The sequence below is a fragment of the Corylus avellana genome, chromosome ca4, assembly GCF_901000735.1.
Source record: "Corylus avellana chromosome ca4, CavTom2PMs-1.0".
In the NCBI taxonomy this organism is placed as follows: domain Eukaryota; kingdom Viridiplantae; phylum Streptophyta; class Magnoliopsida; order Fagales; family Betulaceae; genus Corylus; species Corylus avellana.
The window spans coordinates 3,597,075-3,614,159 of NC_081544.1; the positions used below are offsets into that span (position 1 = coordinate 3,597,075).

The 17,085-nt window shown below is 35.6% G+C and overlaps 3 protein-coding genes and 1 pseudogene across 3 annotated transcripts; 1 reads left to right on the forward strand and 3 right to left on the reverse strand.

Annotated features, from left to right (window-relative positions):
• Window positions 1-1,230: 1,230 nt before the first annotated feature.
• On the reverse strand, window positions 1,231-6,681 carry LOC132177805 (DNA polymerase kappa-like; annotated as a pseudogene).
• A 1,711-nt stretch (window positions 6,682-8,392) lies between these two features.
• On the forward strand, window positions 8,393-10,565 carry LOC132177870 (dehydration-responsive element-binding protein 2A-like). Its single transcript, XM_059590349.1, has 2 exons — window positions 8,393-8,486; window positions 9,818-10,565. The coding sequence occupies exons 1-2, from the start codon at window positions 8,455-8,457 to the stop codon at window positions 10,563-10,565; spliced, it is 780 nt and encodes a 259-aa protein (XP_059446332.1). The 5' UTR covers window positions 8,393-8,454.
• An 858-nt stretch (window positions 10,566-11,423) lies between these two features.
• LOC132177804 (DNA polymerase kappa-like) lies at window positions 11,424-14,544 on the reverse strand. Its single transcript, XM_059590266.1, has 6 exons — window positions 13,750-14,544; window positions 13,595-13,660; window positions 13,399-13,506; window positions 13,176-13,262; window positions 12,120-12,215; window positions 11,424-11,713 (listed from the first exon to the last, which is right to left on the reverse strand). The coding sequence occupies exons 3-6, from the start codon at window positions 13,492-13,494 to the stop codon at window positions 11,672-11,674; spliced, it is 321 nt and encodes a 106-aa protein (XP_059446249.1). The 5' UTR covers window positions 13,495-13,506; window positions 13,595-13,660; window positions 13,750-14,544; the 3' UTR covers window positions 11,424-11,671.
• A 662-nt stretch (window positions 14,545-15,206) lies between these two features.
• LOC132177803 (uncharacterized) lies at window positions 15,207-16,116 on the reverse strand. The gene has a single exon (XM_059590265.1). It carries the CDS (start codon window positions 16,077-16,079, stop codon window positions 15,561-15,563), a length of 519 nt encoding a protein of 172 aa, XP_059446248.1. The 5' UTR covers window positions 16,080-16,116; the 3' UTR covers window positions 15,207-15,560.
• Window positions 16,117-17,085: the final 969 nt, after the last annotated feature.

The window sequence follows — 17,085 nt, forward strand, 5'->3', positions numbered from 1 at the left end:
CTTTGATTTACTGCATATTTCTACCTTGTTTATTATTTAATTAGTCGTTTAACATTATTTGTTGTCATCTAGGAGTCTAGGACCTTCCTTGGCTGTAGAATCAATCAAATATTGAGTAATAAACTTAAATTCTTATAAAATATCTTCATAAGTCTTTTTTTGTATTTTATTAAGTTTAATGATTTCGTGTCTTTTAGTTTTTCATTCATCTGAGAGTTACATGGGATTTATTATGCATGCATATATTGAAGTTACATAGGTTTTACTATGTATGTGGCAATTATATTTATATATGTAATATAAATGAGTGAATTGACGTGGCAAAAAAACATGTAAAGAAAAATAGGATCGCTTGCAAGTAGAGCCTAGTCCTAAATGACGTTTGAAATTTCATTCATTGAAAATCAGTAATGTTGTATTAAACAAAAATATATTATTTAACCTTTTTTTTTCCGTGGGAGATTACAGATATAGATGGTATCCGTATGTCATTTGTTATGGAGTAATTTTTTTGCAAAGAGTAGGTGTAAAATTAGTGTTTTTCTTTGTAGTTTTTTGGGGTTAAATTTATCTTTTAGGAAAATAACTTTTATAGAAAGAAAATCATAGAAGCTTTGAAAAAAAAAAAAAAAAAGGAAATACAAAAAAGACCACACCTGAGAAAATCCCTGAAAAAACATATATATCGAGGAAGAACGTACGTACATAAAAATGTAAATTACTTAATCGTTAATACTTAACTAAAGTTAAGAGATAAGGCTAAAAGTTGACTAAAACATACTACGACAGAACCCCTTTTTACCTGTGAAAACTGATTTCTAAGGCATTTTTTACAATCTTCAATTTTTAATTTATTGGTAGACTTTTACAGTGTTCAATTCGTAAAAGGAATATCTATCTATTGCATTGCTGTCATGCACTCCATTTTTTACTATAGCATACACAACTATATACAAGGGTAGAACAAATAGATTAACGCTAAAAACTCTGACAACTCTTAACAAAGAACACATCTATTGGAATGTGTCCCTTATCTTTTGGAGATATCTTCTGCTTTTTACATTTGCTTTGGCTCCCATTGTTTTCCTTCTGGGAAAACCTGATGAGGTTTCAAATTTGTCAATTTTCAGATCAAATGCTTATTTCTGCTAAAAGTATAGATAAGAAAAAGAAAAGAAGAGGAAGAAAAAAAAAAAAAAAAAGAAGCAATTAAGTAAAATAATCTGCTATCAACCATCTCCTTTAACCTCCCTTTCGCTGATCTCCAAAATGTGTACATTTGTAAATTGAGCAAGTAACCATGGATGGAAAAAGGTTTAAGTATTATGAAGAACGCATTCACTAAATCTAGCTACTTGTCATGCCATGCAGCAAGTGTATTTAATGAATTAGGAAACTTGATGGAATCTGCTTCCAACAACCCAGTCACAGCATTTTGATGAGATTTTGGGTGTGGTGTATTCACCTACACAAAAGGTAAAATCCAAAAAAGAAAAGAGGAAAAAAAAAACTCTCAAGTAAATCAACAAGTGAGGAATATACAAGAAAGCAGTGCAATATGAGCATCTACATTTTTTTTGACAAATTATAAACATCTACATGATCTACTTAAAAACTAAGAAATGCACACTAATTTACATTTTTCAAAATTTAAAATACAGCCCTGAGGGGTTCTAGCAAATCTCTCTCCGCAGGAAAGCGGTTTGAACGTTCTAGGGCTGTTCTAAATGCGTAGGTCTTCGCTTTGGACAGCTACACAAGAAGATTTAACTATTTCATAATCTTATTAGAATGAATCAACTGTGAACTTCTGCCAACATAAACAGGTCAGAGAATCAGCAAACTATTTTTTATTGCATAATTTTTTTGCTAGAAAGAATGGTTCTTTTTGTTCTCAGTAGTTGGGTGTGTTCGGTTCTTCCAGAATTGATAACTCAGGATCTTTCCACACTGAGTGGTAGATTTCGTAACAAGGGGAACAGACCAGTCTGGGGAATGGCTCCAATATGTTTGTTCTGGGGCTTATGGATGGCGCAGAATCAAAGAACATTTAAAGGAAAATAACTTTATGAAGCGAGCTTAAGGGACTACTCTTTGTGAAATATGTCATGGACTTTGGCTTTAACAATAAATATCTTTCAAAATTTGTTGCCAGTTTTTTTTTTTTTTTTCTTTTTGCTTGGTAAACCCAATGTGTACCCTGCAGGATTAGAATCTGCAACCTGTCGCCCACCATCCCACATTTTAGGTAGGTGGAACTGTGCAAGTGCCATTTGGCTAAAGCCCATTGACAATTTGTTGACACCTCCAATTCTTAATTGTCCTTCCTTTTAATTAGATGGTTTCTCTTGTATATTTTGTGTACTTGGGTTTACAATTGAGCCCAGGGAACTCAGCATTTTCAATGAGTTCTACTACAATTAAAAAAAAAAAAGATTCTAGTCTTGGTCAAGATTAGAACCAGTCTTTAAAATTCTCACATACCTTGTTTTTAGTTTCATTCTTCAAAGGCTCATAAATCTTCTCCATCCCACCAGCCTTGTTGCTAATAGTGTCTGTCTTCCAAATCTGGTAAGTGGCTGCCGTCCAATAAATCTCTATCTCCGTAACTACATATCTCATGGCTATCAACAATTGAGCCCAGGGAACTATTATCACTGGTACTTTTCCTATTTGCATCCCCTGATATAAGAAAATCAGTGAGAGTTTTTTGTCTAGTTCCAGATGGAGCACTAACCATGCCTGTATTAAATTGAGACAACCGCAGGCCTGAAATAAGCAATACAATTGCATTGTCATACTCTAAGCCCTACAAGGTGCAAGATTCAATTTTATCATGGTCCTCACTCCGCCCTATCCCCCCCTCCATGGAAAAATGAATAGATAGTGTACTTTTTTTCGTAAAGAAGAATATTAATAGCAAATTCTATGGTACCTATCAGTCTCAAAGAGACAGGAAGTTCAGCCTTTAGTAGCTTTGAAGCATATTGCAAAATATTCTCACTTGAGCAAATATACTTTTGCAAAGTCACAGCTCTGGTTCTAACCTGTTGTGGCACATAGTAAACACAGATTACTCATTAGTGATTACAAAATGGGGGCCAGGAATAAATTAGAAGAATAACAAACAAGGCAAAGAAGTAATAAAATTGTCAGAGAGAAAATAGACTACAAGTCCCTTCTCCACTTCTAAAGAAAAAGTAAATAAATAAAAGGTTGCAAAGGAGCAGGGAAGTTGAGCAGAATTGCTAAAAGAACTACACCAGAAAAAGGTTGCACATCAAATCTTGCGAGTAGGTATTGACTGACTTTATAAAAAGAATCGTAATGGAGGATCAAAAAATACCTCAAAAGATGCTGGTTTTAGTTTAAGAGTCAATGTTCGCCCCAAAAGACCTTCTTTCTGCATGTCAGAAGAAAGCATCTCCGCAAGATCAGCTGCAAGCACAACCTTAAACCTTAACAAGGCTAACTTTTGCACAGGGGTGGGGAATCCAATTATTTTCAAACAGAATTTAGTCACAATGTCTTACATATTACCTATACAATGCCCATAATTGATAACAGATCTATAATTTTAAGAATTTTAGCACCTTTAAACACAACTTTAGATGCGAGTCAGCATAATTTTCATGAGGTTGTGACTAAAGGTTTAAGCAAAACCCAAGGAGTTGGAACAAAGAATGCAACTTGGCTGAGTCGAACTCAACCCAGCCTTATTATTAAAAATCTTGAGTCTTGGTTTAAAAATTTTAGATGTGTTTTTTTTTCTGCTAAAAAATTGGCTGGGCAGAGTTCTAGAGTGAGAAATCCTAAACCAAACTAAGGCCAATTGACTGCATGTTTTATTACAAAGAAATATTAACAATATAATAATTAAGCACAAGGAGGGTGAAAATGGTGGGACCACTTACATAATTTCTGATGAAGAAATGCCTCATCATCTGTCGCAGAAAATGTACTCGATCTCATTACTGATACTCTTCCGTAACATGACTTGTGGGGTCTCAGTTTTCCCAAGCCCCAATGCCATAGAGAGGAAAAAAATCTGCAATGAATAGACGATGTGGTCATTGTGGTGATATACTAAATAAAAACAAAAAACAACAACAACAACAACAACAACAACATCAACAATAGATCACAATCAAAAGGGTATGAGATAAGTCGGGGCAAGACTATGTAGGGGATTAAGTAAAAAAGAAAATTAAAAATTGAACAACCACTGATCTTAATTGTTTTGAAAAGTACGCTACATAACGAATTTCAAAATAAACAGAGTGAACAACCTCTGTTTAAATGAGATCAAACATTGGTCATTGGTTTTTGAATGAGAACGGCCTTTGTTTCCAATCCCCCTCTTCCCCCCCTCCCTTTTCCTTCTTTCTTTCCCAAAAAGGGTAAAAGAAGGCAAAGAAGGAGCATAAATTGCAGTTAGAGGGGGAAAGGTACAAAAAGGAAGCAGATCTTTAACTGAGGCAAGGTGCTTTAATCATATAAAATACAGGGTATGCTAAGATGTGAGAGTATAATTTCTATGTTCTTTCGACAATATAACAGGTACATAAAAACTACATGTTTATGGTGAATCAAAGAAAACAGTAGAAAGAACCAACCAGTGTTCTAACCTGCTGTAGAATGAGAAAATAATGCACACAGAAAATCACCCTTTTGCAGCATATCCACACATGTATTGATTCCAAAAACATCCCTTAAAATATGTTCAGTGACCTTACCAATGCCCCCAATCTGTAAAACAAGTTTGCCCAAGTGTGTGATAAGAAATGTAAATTAAATTGAGACTTCATAACTACATATAACAAAAGGGAAAAAACAAAAACACTCATTCTGCAAGCTCTAACTTTACCAAATAATTAAATCATGTCACTCCACTGAAGTAGATCAATAATTCACAAATATACCTTTCGTATGGGAAGTGAGGATATAAATGTCATGATAGCCAACCGGTCATTTGGTAAGATGAATTGTCCATTTGGCTTATTTATATCTGAACAAACCTGAGATAACAAATATATGGAGGAAGACGTATATAAAGATGTAACATACATGAGCGATCTTAATCACTTTGACTTAACTGTGTTAACACTATGCAAAACTAAAGTTAAGAGATACAGCTAAAAGGTGACACAAACGCAGATATCTGTAAACCCTCTTTACCTGCAAAAAACTATCTAAAAGCACTCAAAAACAAAATAATGGAACATAAGAGAGAGATAAGGCAATTAAGATGTATGTGAACCATCAGTTATTGCAGATGTTAAGCTTGTCCTTGATTTGATTTCCCCTATTTTATGGTTTTACTAACTAGCATACCACCACACTGTGGGCACATAATGTGATTTTGTATTATCCTTAAGAACTCATAACATGGCAGCAACAATATTGCTGCCACCTCCAGAAAGCACATCTCAAACTATATACCCCAAAACCTTATCTTATGATTGAATTTAGGGCTGTTCCTGAAATTTTTCATATATTCTCATTTTTATCTTTCTTTCCCAATTAGCTTCTCATCACAGCTTTTCTTAACCTCCAAACAATTTCATTCTTGATTTCAAAGCAATCAACTCTATGCTTCATAGGCAGGCCTAGTTTTGTGCTATAAGCAATGCATGTAGTTTGACTTGAATACATTGGGAAGCATGCTATCAAAACCATTTTTCCAGCCTCCAAAAGTTGACTTCTTCCCTCAAGATGCAAAGAAAAGCCTTCCATCTTTTACACCAAACCTAAAATAAAATATTTTATGGTAGATATACCTAATATCTATTCCTGGCAATGGACTTCCCCATGAAATAAAATGACTTGCCTTATTACACAAAATGTGAAGTTCTCTAATAAATTATGCAAAATTCTACTTATTTGCTATATGCCTCAATTTTAATTATTTATTATTTTTTTTTTTGTGTGTTGAAAAGGCATATGGTGGATTCCATGCAGGATACACACACAGAGAATATCAAGAAAATAGCCAGCAGAACCTTAGCAAGCAAGCGGTTTGGTCCCACTCCAGCACTACACGTAAGACCAGTCTCTTCATAAACAGAGGTTCTGAGTTCTTCAGCAATCTTTGCAGAGGCAGAGTACCAACACGAGGTTTAACATTAAAAGCCTGTCACTATTAATGAACGCAATGAATGTAAAAAATACAAAATCTAGCATGCACAGGCAATAAATCAATTATATGCGAAAACTTACTTCTCCACTGGTAATACCCCTTTGTTTGCAGACATTAGTTATATCAAGGTATGCTTCATCCAAACTAGCAGCCATGAAGTTGGGATCATACTTCTGAAAAACTAACAACGAGAAATACAAGCAAAGTAATGATCAGCAATTAACAAACGAGCTGCATCACAAATCTTTCTTGAATTTAGAACATCATACCTTTCCTATTCAAATCACTGTAATAAGTATACTTCTTAAAATCTACGGGAACAAAAATTAACTCCGGACATAATTTACGTGCAATGAAACCAGGCATTGCAGCACGAACCCCAAATCTCCGTGCCTGCACGATGATCAGATCAGGTTTAAAGAAAAACTTGCTGAAGCAAAGCGAAGATAAAGGCCTCGTTGCGTTCCTCATTCTCGAAATACTTAGATCCTTTGCTCATCTCATACACTATTCTTTGCACTCTCTCTTTGTCCACCCCATCCACACCTAAAATCCTCACAAAATAACAAATCACATATTTTAAAAAAAGAAAAAAAAAAAAGTACACAAAAACCAATAATTCCAAGATATAATTGAATTCGTTTCATAAGAAAATCAAACCAAAGGCAACGATGAAAAATGCTTAGTCAATTTATAATAGAAGGATAAAAGTAGCAAAAAATTCAAAAAAAGAAAGGGAAATTGGAAGGACGGAAACGTGCCTGCCTGCTTTAGCGTTGGTGAAGACATTGTGGTACGACTGCCATGGGCCATGGCCGAGGCGTGTCGCCTGATGTGCTTTCGCTCTTCTCCATCGCCCTCTCTTTTTTTCTCTCCCTCGCTTCAAACGCTTGTTCGAGAAGATTGAAGAGGGAGAGCGCCAAATATTGGGACGAAAGGAGAGGATTGACACGTGCTTTCCAAAAATAAAAAATATAAATATAAAATTACTAATCAAATTTTTATGTTCAAATATTGATAATATATTATTCTCAATCAATATCAAAGAAATAAAAAAAAAAAATGATAAAACCAATAAACAAAGAGAATAATAGAAATGATGAAAGAAAATAAGAGAAAAAAAAAAAAAAGAAATATAAAAAAAAAGTGGGTCGTGCTTTACTTTAAAAATTTAAACATGTTGCGGTATTTTTTTATTTACTCTAAACCTTTATAGCATGTCAAATGGCCTCCTCTTATTTTATTTTTCTTGAGGCTTCTTACTTTTTTTTTTTTTTTTTTTTGGGCCTTTAATAAATTATGAACTTTAAAGTGGTAGCCTAATTGGCGTAGCCATTAAGCCGGACCTGGTTAGTAACTATGGCGGTCAGGGATTAGGTACGAGGAAGAAGAGAAAAGTTCACTTCTCTTCTTTATTTATTTACTGTTTAATCTCATAAAAATGAAATTTGTAGTTAAATCGGTTGATATATCATATATGTAGTTTATATAGATGTAATTTAATCTCATGTATTATGTAAGCTTTTAAAATGAAATTTTAAGGCATTTTAAGGCTAGTTGTCTGCTTTTTTTTAAAAAAAAAAAATAAAAAAAATAAAATTAAAATGGGTACAAAATGGTTAAATTAAGCTTAATACCTAAAATAAGCCAAATTTTTTTTAAAAAAAAAAAATTAATTACCAGCCCGGATAACCAAATACCAACCAGAACCAGCCGGTTATTGTATAACCGGTTAACTAAGTTGTCTGTTTAAAAAAATTATCATTTTATTATCTTGTATTAAATAGAATAAAAAATAAAAAATAAAATCCTAAGAATAGAATTTCTAATTCTATAATCCTCTGATACTTTTGATAGATGAATGAGTGTGCATGCATGCACTGAATAAAAAAATACAACAAATTAATTTAAAAAGATCGAAAAAGAAGAAATGTGAAACAAATATTGACTTCGTTTTAAATAAATAAAAGAATTGAGAAGAGATATGCTACGGAGCCAAGAATGAACGGCCAAACAAGAAGTAGGGGACACGTGTCATAATCTCCAATACCCAAGCCGAATCCACTACAAATACGCGTAGGTAGGCTCGGAGCAAAAAACATTCCGTATTTTACCCGTATTTTGTGCTGAGAAGAAAAAAAAGCACTCTGTTTTCTTTTTTTTTGGTCTGAAAAGTTCTTCAACTTTCTTCTTTCCCGCGTAGAAACGAAGCCCTAATTCAAATCGCCGATCACAATCGCCGTTCATCGGAATCGTTGGTACTCATTGTCTGAAAAAGATCACAAATTTACGATCACTGGGTTGTGGGTTTTTCGATGGCCATTTCTTCGGAGGATACGGCATCAAGGTTGGTTGATCAAAACCTTTTCTTCTTTGTTTCCCTTTATTTGATCTATTGTTTCATTAGGGTTTTTCTGGGTTGCGGTGGCAAGTGGTTTTTGATTGTGTGGGTGTGGGTGATAATTTTGGGTTTTGTGATTGATTAATAAAATAAAAATAAATACACTCTTCCTCTCCGCCCCCACTCCTCCGTAAGACCCGCCGTTTTGGCCCTCGGAGGCTACATGCATGCTCTGCCTCCGACCCGTCCTGAGTCCACTCGGCCACTCGGATCCTGTCAGACGCCTTGTCTGGACTCTCGACGAGGTGCAACTCTCACTCTGTATGTTCTACGTCGACTCCTACGAATGGACTCGGTGGTGCGTCCGCATCGTCCCTCATGGTCCTCTGCAAGCCTGTGATCGTTTGATTTGTTTACTTTTTAGCACTTTGACTAATTATTACTCTAATATGAATAAAAAAAAAGGAAACTAATTAATTAATTAGTTAATTAATATTATTAGTTAGATTTAGTATTTCTAGGGTTTTCTCTGAAATTAATGTGAAGAAGGTTCATAATGTTCATTGATCCAGCCCAAACTCAGTAAAGTTCTCTCTCTGCCCCCCTCACCCCTAATTTCATTAGGGTTTTTCTGGACTGCAGCGGAAAGTGGTTTTTGATTGTGTGGGTGTGGGTGATAATTTTGGATTTTGTGATTGATTAATAAAATAGAAATAACTGCACTCTTCCTCTCTGCCCCACTCCTCCGTAAGACCCGCCGTATTGGTCCTCGGAGGCTACATGCATGGTCTGCGTTCGACCAGTCCTGAGTCGACGCGGTCAGTGCTCGGACCCAGTCAGACGCCGTGTCTGGACTCTACGAGGTGCAACTCTCACTCTGTTTGTTCTACGTCGACTCCTACGAGTGCACTCGGTGGTGCGTCCGCATCGTCCCTCATGATCCTCTGTCAGCCTGCGATCGTTCGATTTGTTTACTTTTTACCAGTTTGACTAATTATTCCTCTAATATGAATCAAAAAAAGGAAACTAATTAATTAGTTAATTAATTAATATTATTAGTTAAATTTAGTATTTCTAGGGTTTTCTCTTAAATTAATGTGAAGAAGGTTCATTGATGGTAGAGAACTCAGTAAAGTTCTCTCTCCGCCCCCCCCACCCTTGCACTATGTGCCCCCCACCGACTACTGCTCGACGTCAAGTCTCCGCCATTGACTGTTGCATTTTTTTTGCTTTTCTTTTTTTTGCATTGATTCTTAAAGTTTCGTATATATTTTTATTGCCATTGATTGTTGCCTTTTTGCTTAATTTGCATTAGTATTGATGTCTTTGCCATTTAGTTCTTGCAGGAAGAGGAAGTCTCGAAGTAGACAAAATGCTACTCTATCAATTGCTGAGACCCTCGCCAAGTGGGAAGAGCGTAATGTCCAACTGGAGTCCTGTAATAATGAGATCAAATCTGTTCGTAAAGCTCCAGGTATTGGGTCAAAGAAGGGATGCATGAAAGGGAAGGGAGGACCCGAAAACTCATCATGTAAATACAGAGGTGTTCGGCAGAGGACATGGGGTAAATGGGTTGCTGAGATTCGAGAGCCAAAAGGAAAAAAGATGTGGCTTGGCAGTTTTGAAAATTCTGTTGATGCTGCCTTGTCTTACGACAAAGCTGCAAGAGCACTGTACGGATCTTGTGCCCGCCTCAACTTTCCAAATGATCGTTCAGTGACAACAACCCCATCAAGTATCTGTTTAACAACAATTTCGGGAAACTCTGGTTCTACAAATTACTCCGAAGATATAAGCATGAAGCTTGTTACTCCCAATTTAAGAAATGAGGATGGAGAAGATGAATGGAACAATAATGCTTTGCATGCTGCAGTTACTGAAGCTGCTATTGCTGCCACACCAAGTAGTACGCAGCAGGCAGAAGAAGCAAAGGATGAGTGGTCTTTGGAGGAAATTGACGCTCTCTTGGAAACAAATTCAATCCTTGATATTGAATCGGTGTTGGGTCATGATGTTGGCCAGTTTTGGTTCTCTGCCGTCGAGAGTATGAATGATATGGCAGCAGACTCCTTCTTGAGTTTTTAGGCTTCAGATTGCTGATTGAGCTGATTCTTTTAAGAGTTTTAAATTAGGGAATTGGCTTCATTTTTTGTATAACAATTATACCACTTTAGGGTACACCATTTTCAATTGTATATATATGATTAACAAATCTTTGGTTATGCATTTATTGTTGGCTTACTCCTTTGATTTACTGCATATTTCTACCTTGTTTATTATTTAATTAGTCGTTCAACATTATTTGTTGTCATCTAGGAGTCTAGGACCTTCCTTGGCTGTAGAATCAATCAAATATTGAGTAATAAACTTAAATTCTTATAAAATATCTTCATAAGTCTTTTTTTGTATTTTATTAAGTTTAATGATTTCGTGTCTTTTAGTTTCTCATTCATCTGAGAGTTACATGAGATTTATTATGCATGCATATATTGAAGTTACATAGGTTTTAGGTTTTACTATGTATGTGGCAATTATATTTATATATGTAATATAAATGAGTGAATTGACGTGGCAAAAAAACATGTAAAGAAAAATAGGATCGCTTGCAAGTTGAGCCTAGTCCTAAATGACGTTTGAAATTGCATTCATTAAAAATCAGTAATGTTGTATTAAACAAAAATATATTATTTAACCTTCTTTTTTTCCGTGGGAGATTACATCCGTATGTCATTTGTTATGGAGTAATTTTTTTGCAAAGAGTAGGTGTAAAATTAGTGTTTTTCTTTGTAGTTTTTTGGGGTTAAATTTATCTTTTAGGAAAATAACTTTTATAGGAAGAAAATCATAGAAGCTTTGAAAAAAAAGGAAATACAAAAAAGACCACCCCTGGCCCTGAGAAAATCCCTGAGAAAACATATATATCGAGGAAGACTTACCTGTGAAAACTGATTTCCAAGGCATTTTTTACAATCTTCAATTTTTAATTTATTGGTAGACTTTTACAGTGTTCAATTCGTAAAAGGAATATCTATCTATTGCATTGCTCTCACGCACTCCATTTTTTACTATAGCATACACAACTACATACAGGGGTAGAACAAATGGATTAACGCTAAAAATTCTGACAGCTCTTAACAAAGAACACATCTATTGGAATGTGTCCCTTATCTTTTGGAGATATCTTCTTCTTTTTACCTTCGCTTTGGCTCCCAATATTTTCCTTCTGGGAAAACCTGATGAGGTTTCAAATTTGTCAATTGTCAGAGGTCAAATGCTTATTTCTGCTAAAAGTATAGATAAGAAAAAGAAAAGAAGCAAAAAAAAAAGCAATTAAGTAAAATAATCTTCTATCAACCATCTCCTTTAGCCTCCCTTTCGCTGATCTCCAAAATTTGTACATTTGTAAATTGAGCAAGTAACCATGGATGGAAAAGGTTAAGTACTATGAAGAACGCATTCACTAAATCTAGCTACTTGTCATGCCATGCAGTACGTGTATTTAATGAATTAGGAAACTTGGTGGAAACTAATTAATCAAGCTTTGGGAAATCTTATGAAGCGTTGGAGTTCTAGTCTCAATAAATAAATCAAATAAATCATGTCACTCCACTGAAGTAGATCAATAATTCACAAATATACCTTTCGTATGGGAAGTGAGGATATAAATGTCATGACAGCCAACCAGTCATTTGGTAAGATGAATTGTCCATTTGGCTTATTCATATCTGAACAAACCTGAGAAAACAAATATATGGAGGAATACATAAGTGATCTTAATCACTTTGACTTAACTGTGTTAACGCTATGCAAAACTAAAGTTAAGAGATACAGCTAAAAGGTGACACAAACGCAGATATGTGTAAACCCTCTTTACCTGCAAAAAATTATCTACAAACATTCAAAAACAAAATAATGGAACATAAGAGAGAGAGAGAGATAAGGCAATTAAGATGTATGTGAACCATCAGTTATTGCAGATGTTAAGCTTGTTCTTGATTTGATTTCCCCTATTTTATGGTTTTACTAACTAGCATACTACCACACTGTGGGCACATAACGTGATTTTGTATTATCCTTAAGAACTCATAACATGGCAGCAACAATATTGCTGCCACCTGCAGAAAGCACATCTCAAACTATATACCCCAAAACCTTATCTTATGATTGAATTTAGGGCTGTTCCTGAAATTTTTCATATATTCTCATTTTTATCTTTCTTTCCAAATTAGCTTCTCATCACAGCTTTTCTTAACCTCCAAACAATTTGATTCTTGATTTCAAAGCAATCAACTCTATACTTCATAGGCATGCCTAGTTTTGTGCTATAAGCAATGCATGTAGTTTGATTTGAATACATCGGGAAGCATGCTATCAAAACATTTTTTCCAGCCTCCAAAAGTTGATTTCTTCCCTCAAGATGCAAAGAAAAGTCATCCATCTTTTACACCAAACCTAAAATAAAATATTTTTTGGTAGATATACCTAACATCTATTCCTGGCAATGGACTTCCCATGAAATAAAATGACTTGCCTTATTACACAAAATGTGAAGTTCTCTAATAAATTATGCAAACTTCTATTTATTTGCTATACGCCTCAATTTTTTTTTTTTTTTGTGTGTGTTGAAAAGGCATATGGTGGATTCCATGCACGATACACACACACACAGAATATCAAGAAAATAGCCAGCAGAACCTTAGCAAGTAAGCAGTTTGGTCCCACTCCAGCACTACACGGAAGACCAGTCTCTTCGTTAACAGAGGTTCTGAGTTCTTCAGCAATCTTCGCAAAGGCAGAGTACCAAAACAAGAGGTTTAACATTAAAAGCCTATCACTGTTAATGAATGCAATGAAGCTATGTAAAAAATACAAAATCTAGCATGCACAGGCAATAAATCAATTATATGCACTAACTTACTTCTCCACTGGTAATGCCCCTTTGTTTGCAGACATTAGTTATATCAAGGTATGCTTCATCCAAACTACTAACTAGGAGCCATGAAGTTGGGATCATACTTCTGAAAAACTAACAACGAGAAATACAAGCAAAGTAATGATCAGCAATTAACAAACGAGCTGCATCACAAATCTTTCTTGAATCTAGAACATCCAACCTTTTATAGTCAAGAAGCAAACTAGTAGCCATGAAGTTGGGATCATACTTCTGGAAAACTAACAGTCTAACAACAAGAAATACAAGCAAACTAATGATCATCAATTAACAAACAAGTTACATCCCAAAACCTTTCTTGAATTTAGAACATCTAACCTTTTATAGTCAAATCACTGTAATAAGTATACTTTTTAAAATCTGTGGAACGAAAATTAATTCCGGACATAATTTACGTGTAACGAAACCAGGCGTTGCTGCACAAACCCTGAATCTCCATGCCTGCAGGGTGATCAGATCAGGTTTAAAGTGGAAACAAAGCAAAGATAAAGGCAATCAAAATTTTAAAACGGGATTTGCAAGTCAATCTGAGGACTGAAAATGTCCAAAATAACAAAGAAGTATACATGAAATAGTCACAATTTCATTCATGACCTCCTTTAAAGATTTCAGCATGCATCCCATCCTCATAATTAGCCATGGAGATCAACAACCATTGGCTTGCCCTAAAACGATGGGTTACTTAATGTCTCAACAGCAGCATAAAAAACGTCTATATCTAGGTGCAGCCAAATCCTCGACAAGTCACATGCAGCTTCTAGCTCTAAAATTCTTCTATCAGCCACCTGCAAATAGGATATACCATATACCAGAAACTGCATGCCTCACCAAAACCTCACACACATAGCCAACATAGGGGGGAAAAGTGGATGCTTGAAATGAATTCTGCACACTACTCAGTAATCAGAGCATATATAGGGACAGTTCCGTTATGTAATAAAGTCAGCATGCATGACAAACCTAAGATAATATCTTAGTACTTCAGGAAAAAAAAAAAAAAAGGTGAAAATATCATCTGATAGTGAGATATATCGGCTGGAGTGAGCTTCGCACATTGAGCACAGATGCTCTCGATTTTCCGCCCTGTAAAGGCTTCCTTGCGTTCCTCATTATCGAAATACTTAGATCCTTCGCTCATCTCATACACTACTCTTTGCATTCTCCTTTGTCCCCTCCCCCCCCCCCACAATCCATGCCTAAAACCCTCACAAGATAACACATTCCATATAAAAGAAGTACATAAAACCAACAATTCCAACACATAATTGAAACTAATTTAGTGTACAAGGTTCACGGATTGAGAAATTAATTTGATTCATAAAATAATCAAACGAACATCAACGATGAAAAATTCTTAATCAATTTAATAGAGACATTTAATAAAAGGATAAAAGTAGCAAAAACTTCAAAAAATAAAGGGGAATTGCAGGGATGGAAAACTAGTGCCTGCTTTAGCGTTGGTGTAGACAGTGTGGTTCGACTACCATGGCCGAGACATGTCGCCTGATGTGCTTTCGCTCTTCTCCATTGCCTTCTCTCTTCAAATGCTTGTTCGCGAAGATTGAAGAGGGAAAGTGTGAGATAGAGAGCACCGAATATTGGGATGAAAATGGAGAGGAATTACGCACGCTTTCGTTTTTTTTTTCCATTGTTTTTATTTATTAGTAATTCGGATCAAGATCTGAAACAGTTTCTAGATTGAAAATTCCTTTGAATTCTTGAGTTATGGCTAGATTGAAAATTGTCTTCTCTTTGGTTAACAAAAGTAATCGGACTATAACAAAAGGGTCTCTTATCTTTTTTCGATGAATGAAGATTTTACTAAACACAACTGCAAAATCAGTTACAATCAAACACTCCAACTTAGAACAGCCGGAACTCACCTGCACCCGCAGGAAACAACCCTACAAAGGAAATACAATATGCAGACAAGACAACCTGCAAACAAATCCCAACAACACCCCAAACCTCTATAAAGCAACTATACAAACACAACCCCTGTTTCTATCCAGCCAATCTATACAATATAAAATCCAATATACGAAAATATAAAACCAAACAACAAATCCCATTACATGAATTTGATAAATAAATCGCAAAATACAAAGAAAGACAAACCCCTGGAATCCTCAATGGGTCTCAGAAAGCTCCTGAAGACGCTTCTCCAACTCATCCAACCTCGCACCCCACTCACTCCTAACGCACAACGGCCTCGCTTTACTATAATCCACACCCTCCTCTTCCCCGCGACCGCCCACAGAAGATGACACCCCCTTCTGCTGCTTCATTTTCTTACTTCCACTCGTCGCCTTTTTCTGAGCGGCTGCTCTCCGTAGAGCCCAAAGCACATCTGACCCACTTATCTGCCTTCCCTCCTCTTCTTGTTTTTGCTTTGCTCGTTTGTGTTTTCCTTGTTTTGGCTGTTCTGGGAATGGATCGGGATTTGTGCTGGGATGACTGGAATTGAGCGCCGTGAGGATGGTGTGGCCTAGTCCTTTGATGTCTTTTGTTGGGACGGCGTCGTGTCCTGGTGATTTGGAGCGGTGGCGCGCTGGTTGAGAGTTGGCTGAGATGGTGAGGGCGGAAGGAGTGTATGGAGTAAGAGGGAGGAGGCAGAGTCTGGGTGTGGCGGGGTGCACAGCCCACATGGCTTGGACTCTGGATTTCTTCTCTTCCCTTTCTTGTTTACAGATAATGGCAATAACTTTTATTATTATTTTTTTTCTTTCAAAATGGAGAATAACTATTTATTCAAGAAGAAAAAAGAAAAAAGAAAGGGTTAAATACCTCATACCCCCTAGGGTTTACGAACTTTATTTTTTCTTCTCTGGGGTTTCACTTTTATCACAAGACCCCCTGGGGTTTTGATAAAGGACCAAGTTAGTCCATCCGTTAGTTGACCACTAGGACTGACACGGGACCAATCAGATGTTGACACGTGGCACATATTTATTTATTTTTTAAAAAAAGGGAAAAAACTTGGGGGTGGCCCATCAGGCCAGATGGGGGTGGCCTGGTCACCCCCATGGCCAAAGGGCCACCCCCAAATGGCCAACCCCCAAGTTTTTTCCCTCTCTCTCTTTTTTTTTTTTTTTAAAAAAGATGAAAAAATTTAAATATATGCTTAACATCTCGACGGTTCACTACAATTTAACTCATTAACTGACCTGGATTAATTTAATCAGTCCTTGTCAAAACCTGCATTCCCATGAGGCAAAACGAAAACCCCAAGAAAAAAAATAAAGTTGACAGACCCTAGGAGGGTATGAGGTATTTAACCCAAAAAGAAAAGATAAATGTATAATAAGTTATGAGTAAATTTTGATTAGAAATCACTCCTTCACTTTTTAATTTTCAACTTTTACTACGAAATTTTTTTGCGAATGTCGGTTAAGTTAATTAATTAACTAACTGAATAATTTTGAATTTTTTTCGATTTTTTTCGGTTAATCAGTTAGTTGGTTAATAAGTGGTTGATTAAGTCGGTTAATTATTAATTTCAATTTTTTATGTTAAGATTGATCAACTTCTTTATAACTACATAATCAATAAAGCATATGCTTTATAAATGAAAAGATAAGTAAAATTCATATAACACATATCAAAAGGACAACTAGAAATAAGCACGACAAAACAATAAGGAAACATACTAGA

What these genes read in the sequence shown, in the direction of transcription:
- LOC132177870 (XM_059590349.1), top strand. Translation starts at nt 8,455, where the DNA reads ATGGCCATTTCTTCGGAGGATACGGCATCAAG. An exon ending in TCGGAGGATACGGCATCAAG is followed by an intron (nt 8,487 to 9,817) that starts GTTGGTTGATCA and finishes TTTGCCATTTAG; the next exon opens with TTCTTGCAGGAAGAGGAAGT.
- LOC132177804 (XM_059590266.1), bottom strand. Translation starts at nt 13,494, where the DNA reads ATGATCCCAACTTCATGGCTCCTAGTTAGTAGTTTGGATGAAGCATAC. An exon ending in CAAACTGCTTACTTGCTAAG is followed by an intron (nt 12,216 to 13,175) that starts GTTCTGCTGGCT and finishes TTGTTTTCTCAG; the next exon opens with GTTTGTTCAGATATGAATAA. An exon ending in CCTCACTTCCCATACGAAAG is followed by an intron (nt 11,714 to 12,119) that starts GTATATTTGTGA and finishes AAACCTCATCAG; the next exon opens with GTTTTCCCAGAAGGAAAATA.
- LOC132177803 (XM_059590265.1), bottom strand. Translation starts at nt 16,079, where the DNA reads ATGTGGGCTGTGCACCCCGCCACACCCAGACTCTGCCTCCTCCCTCTT.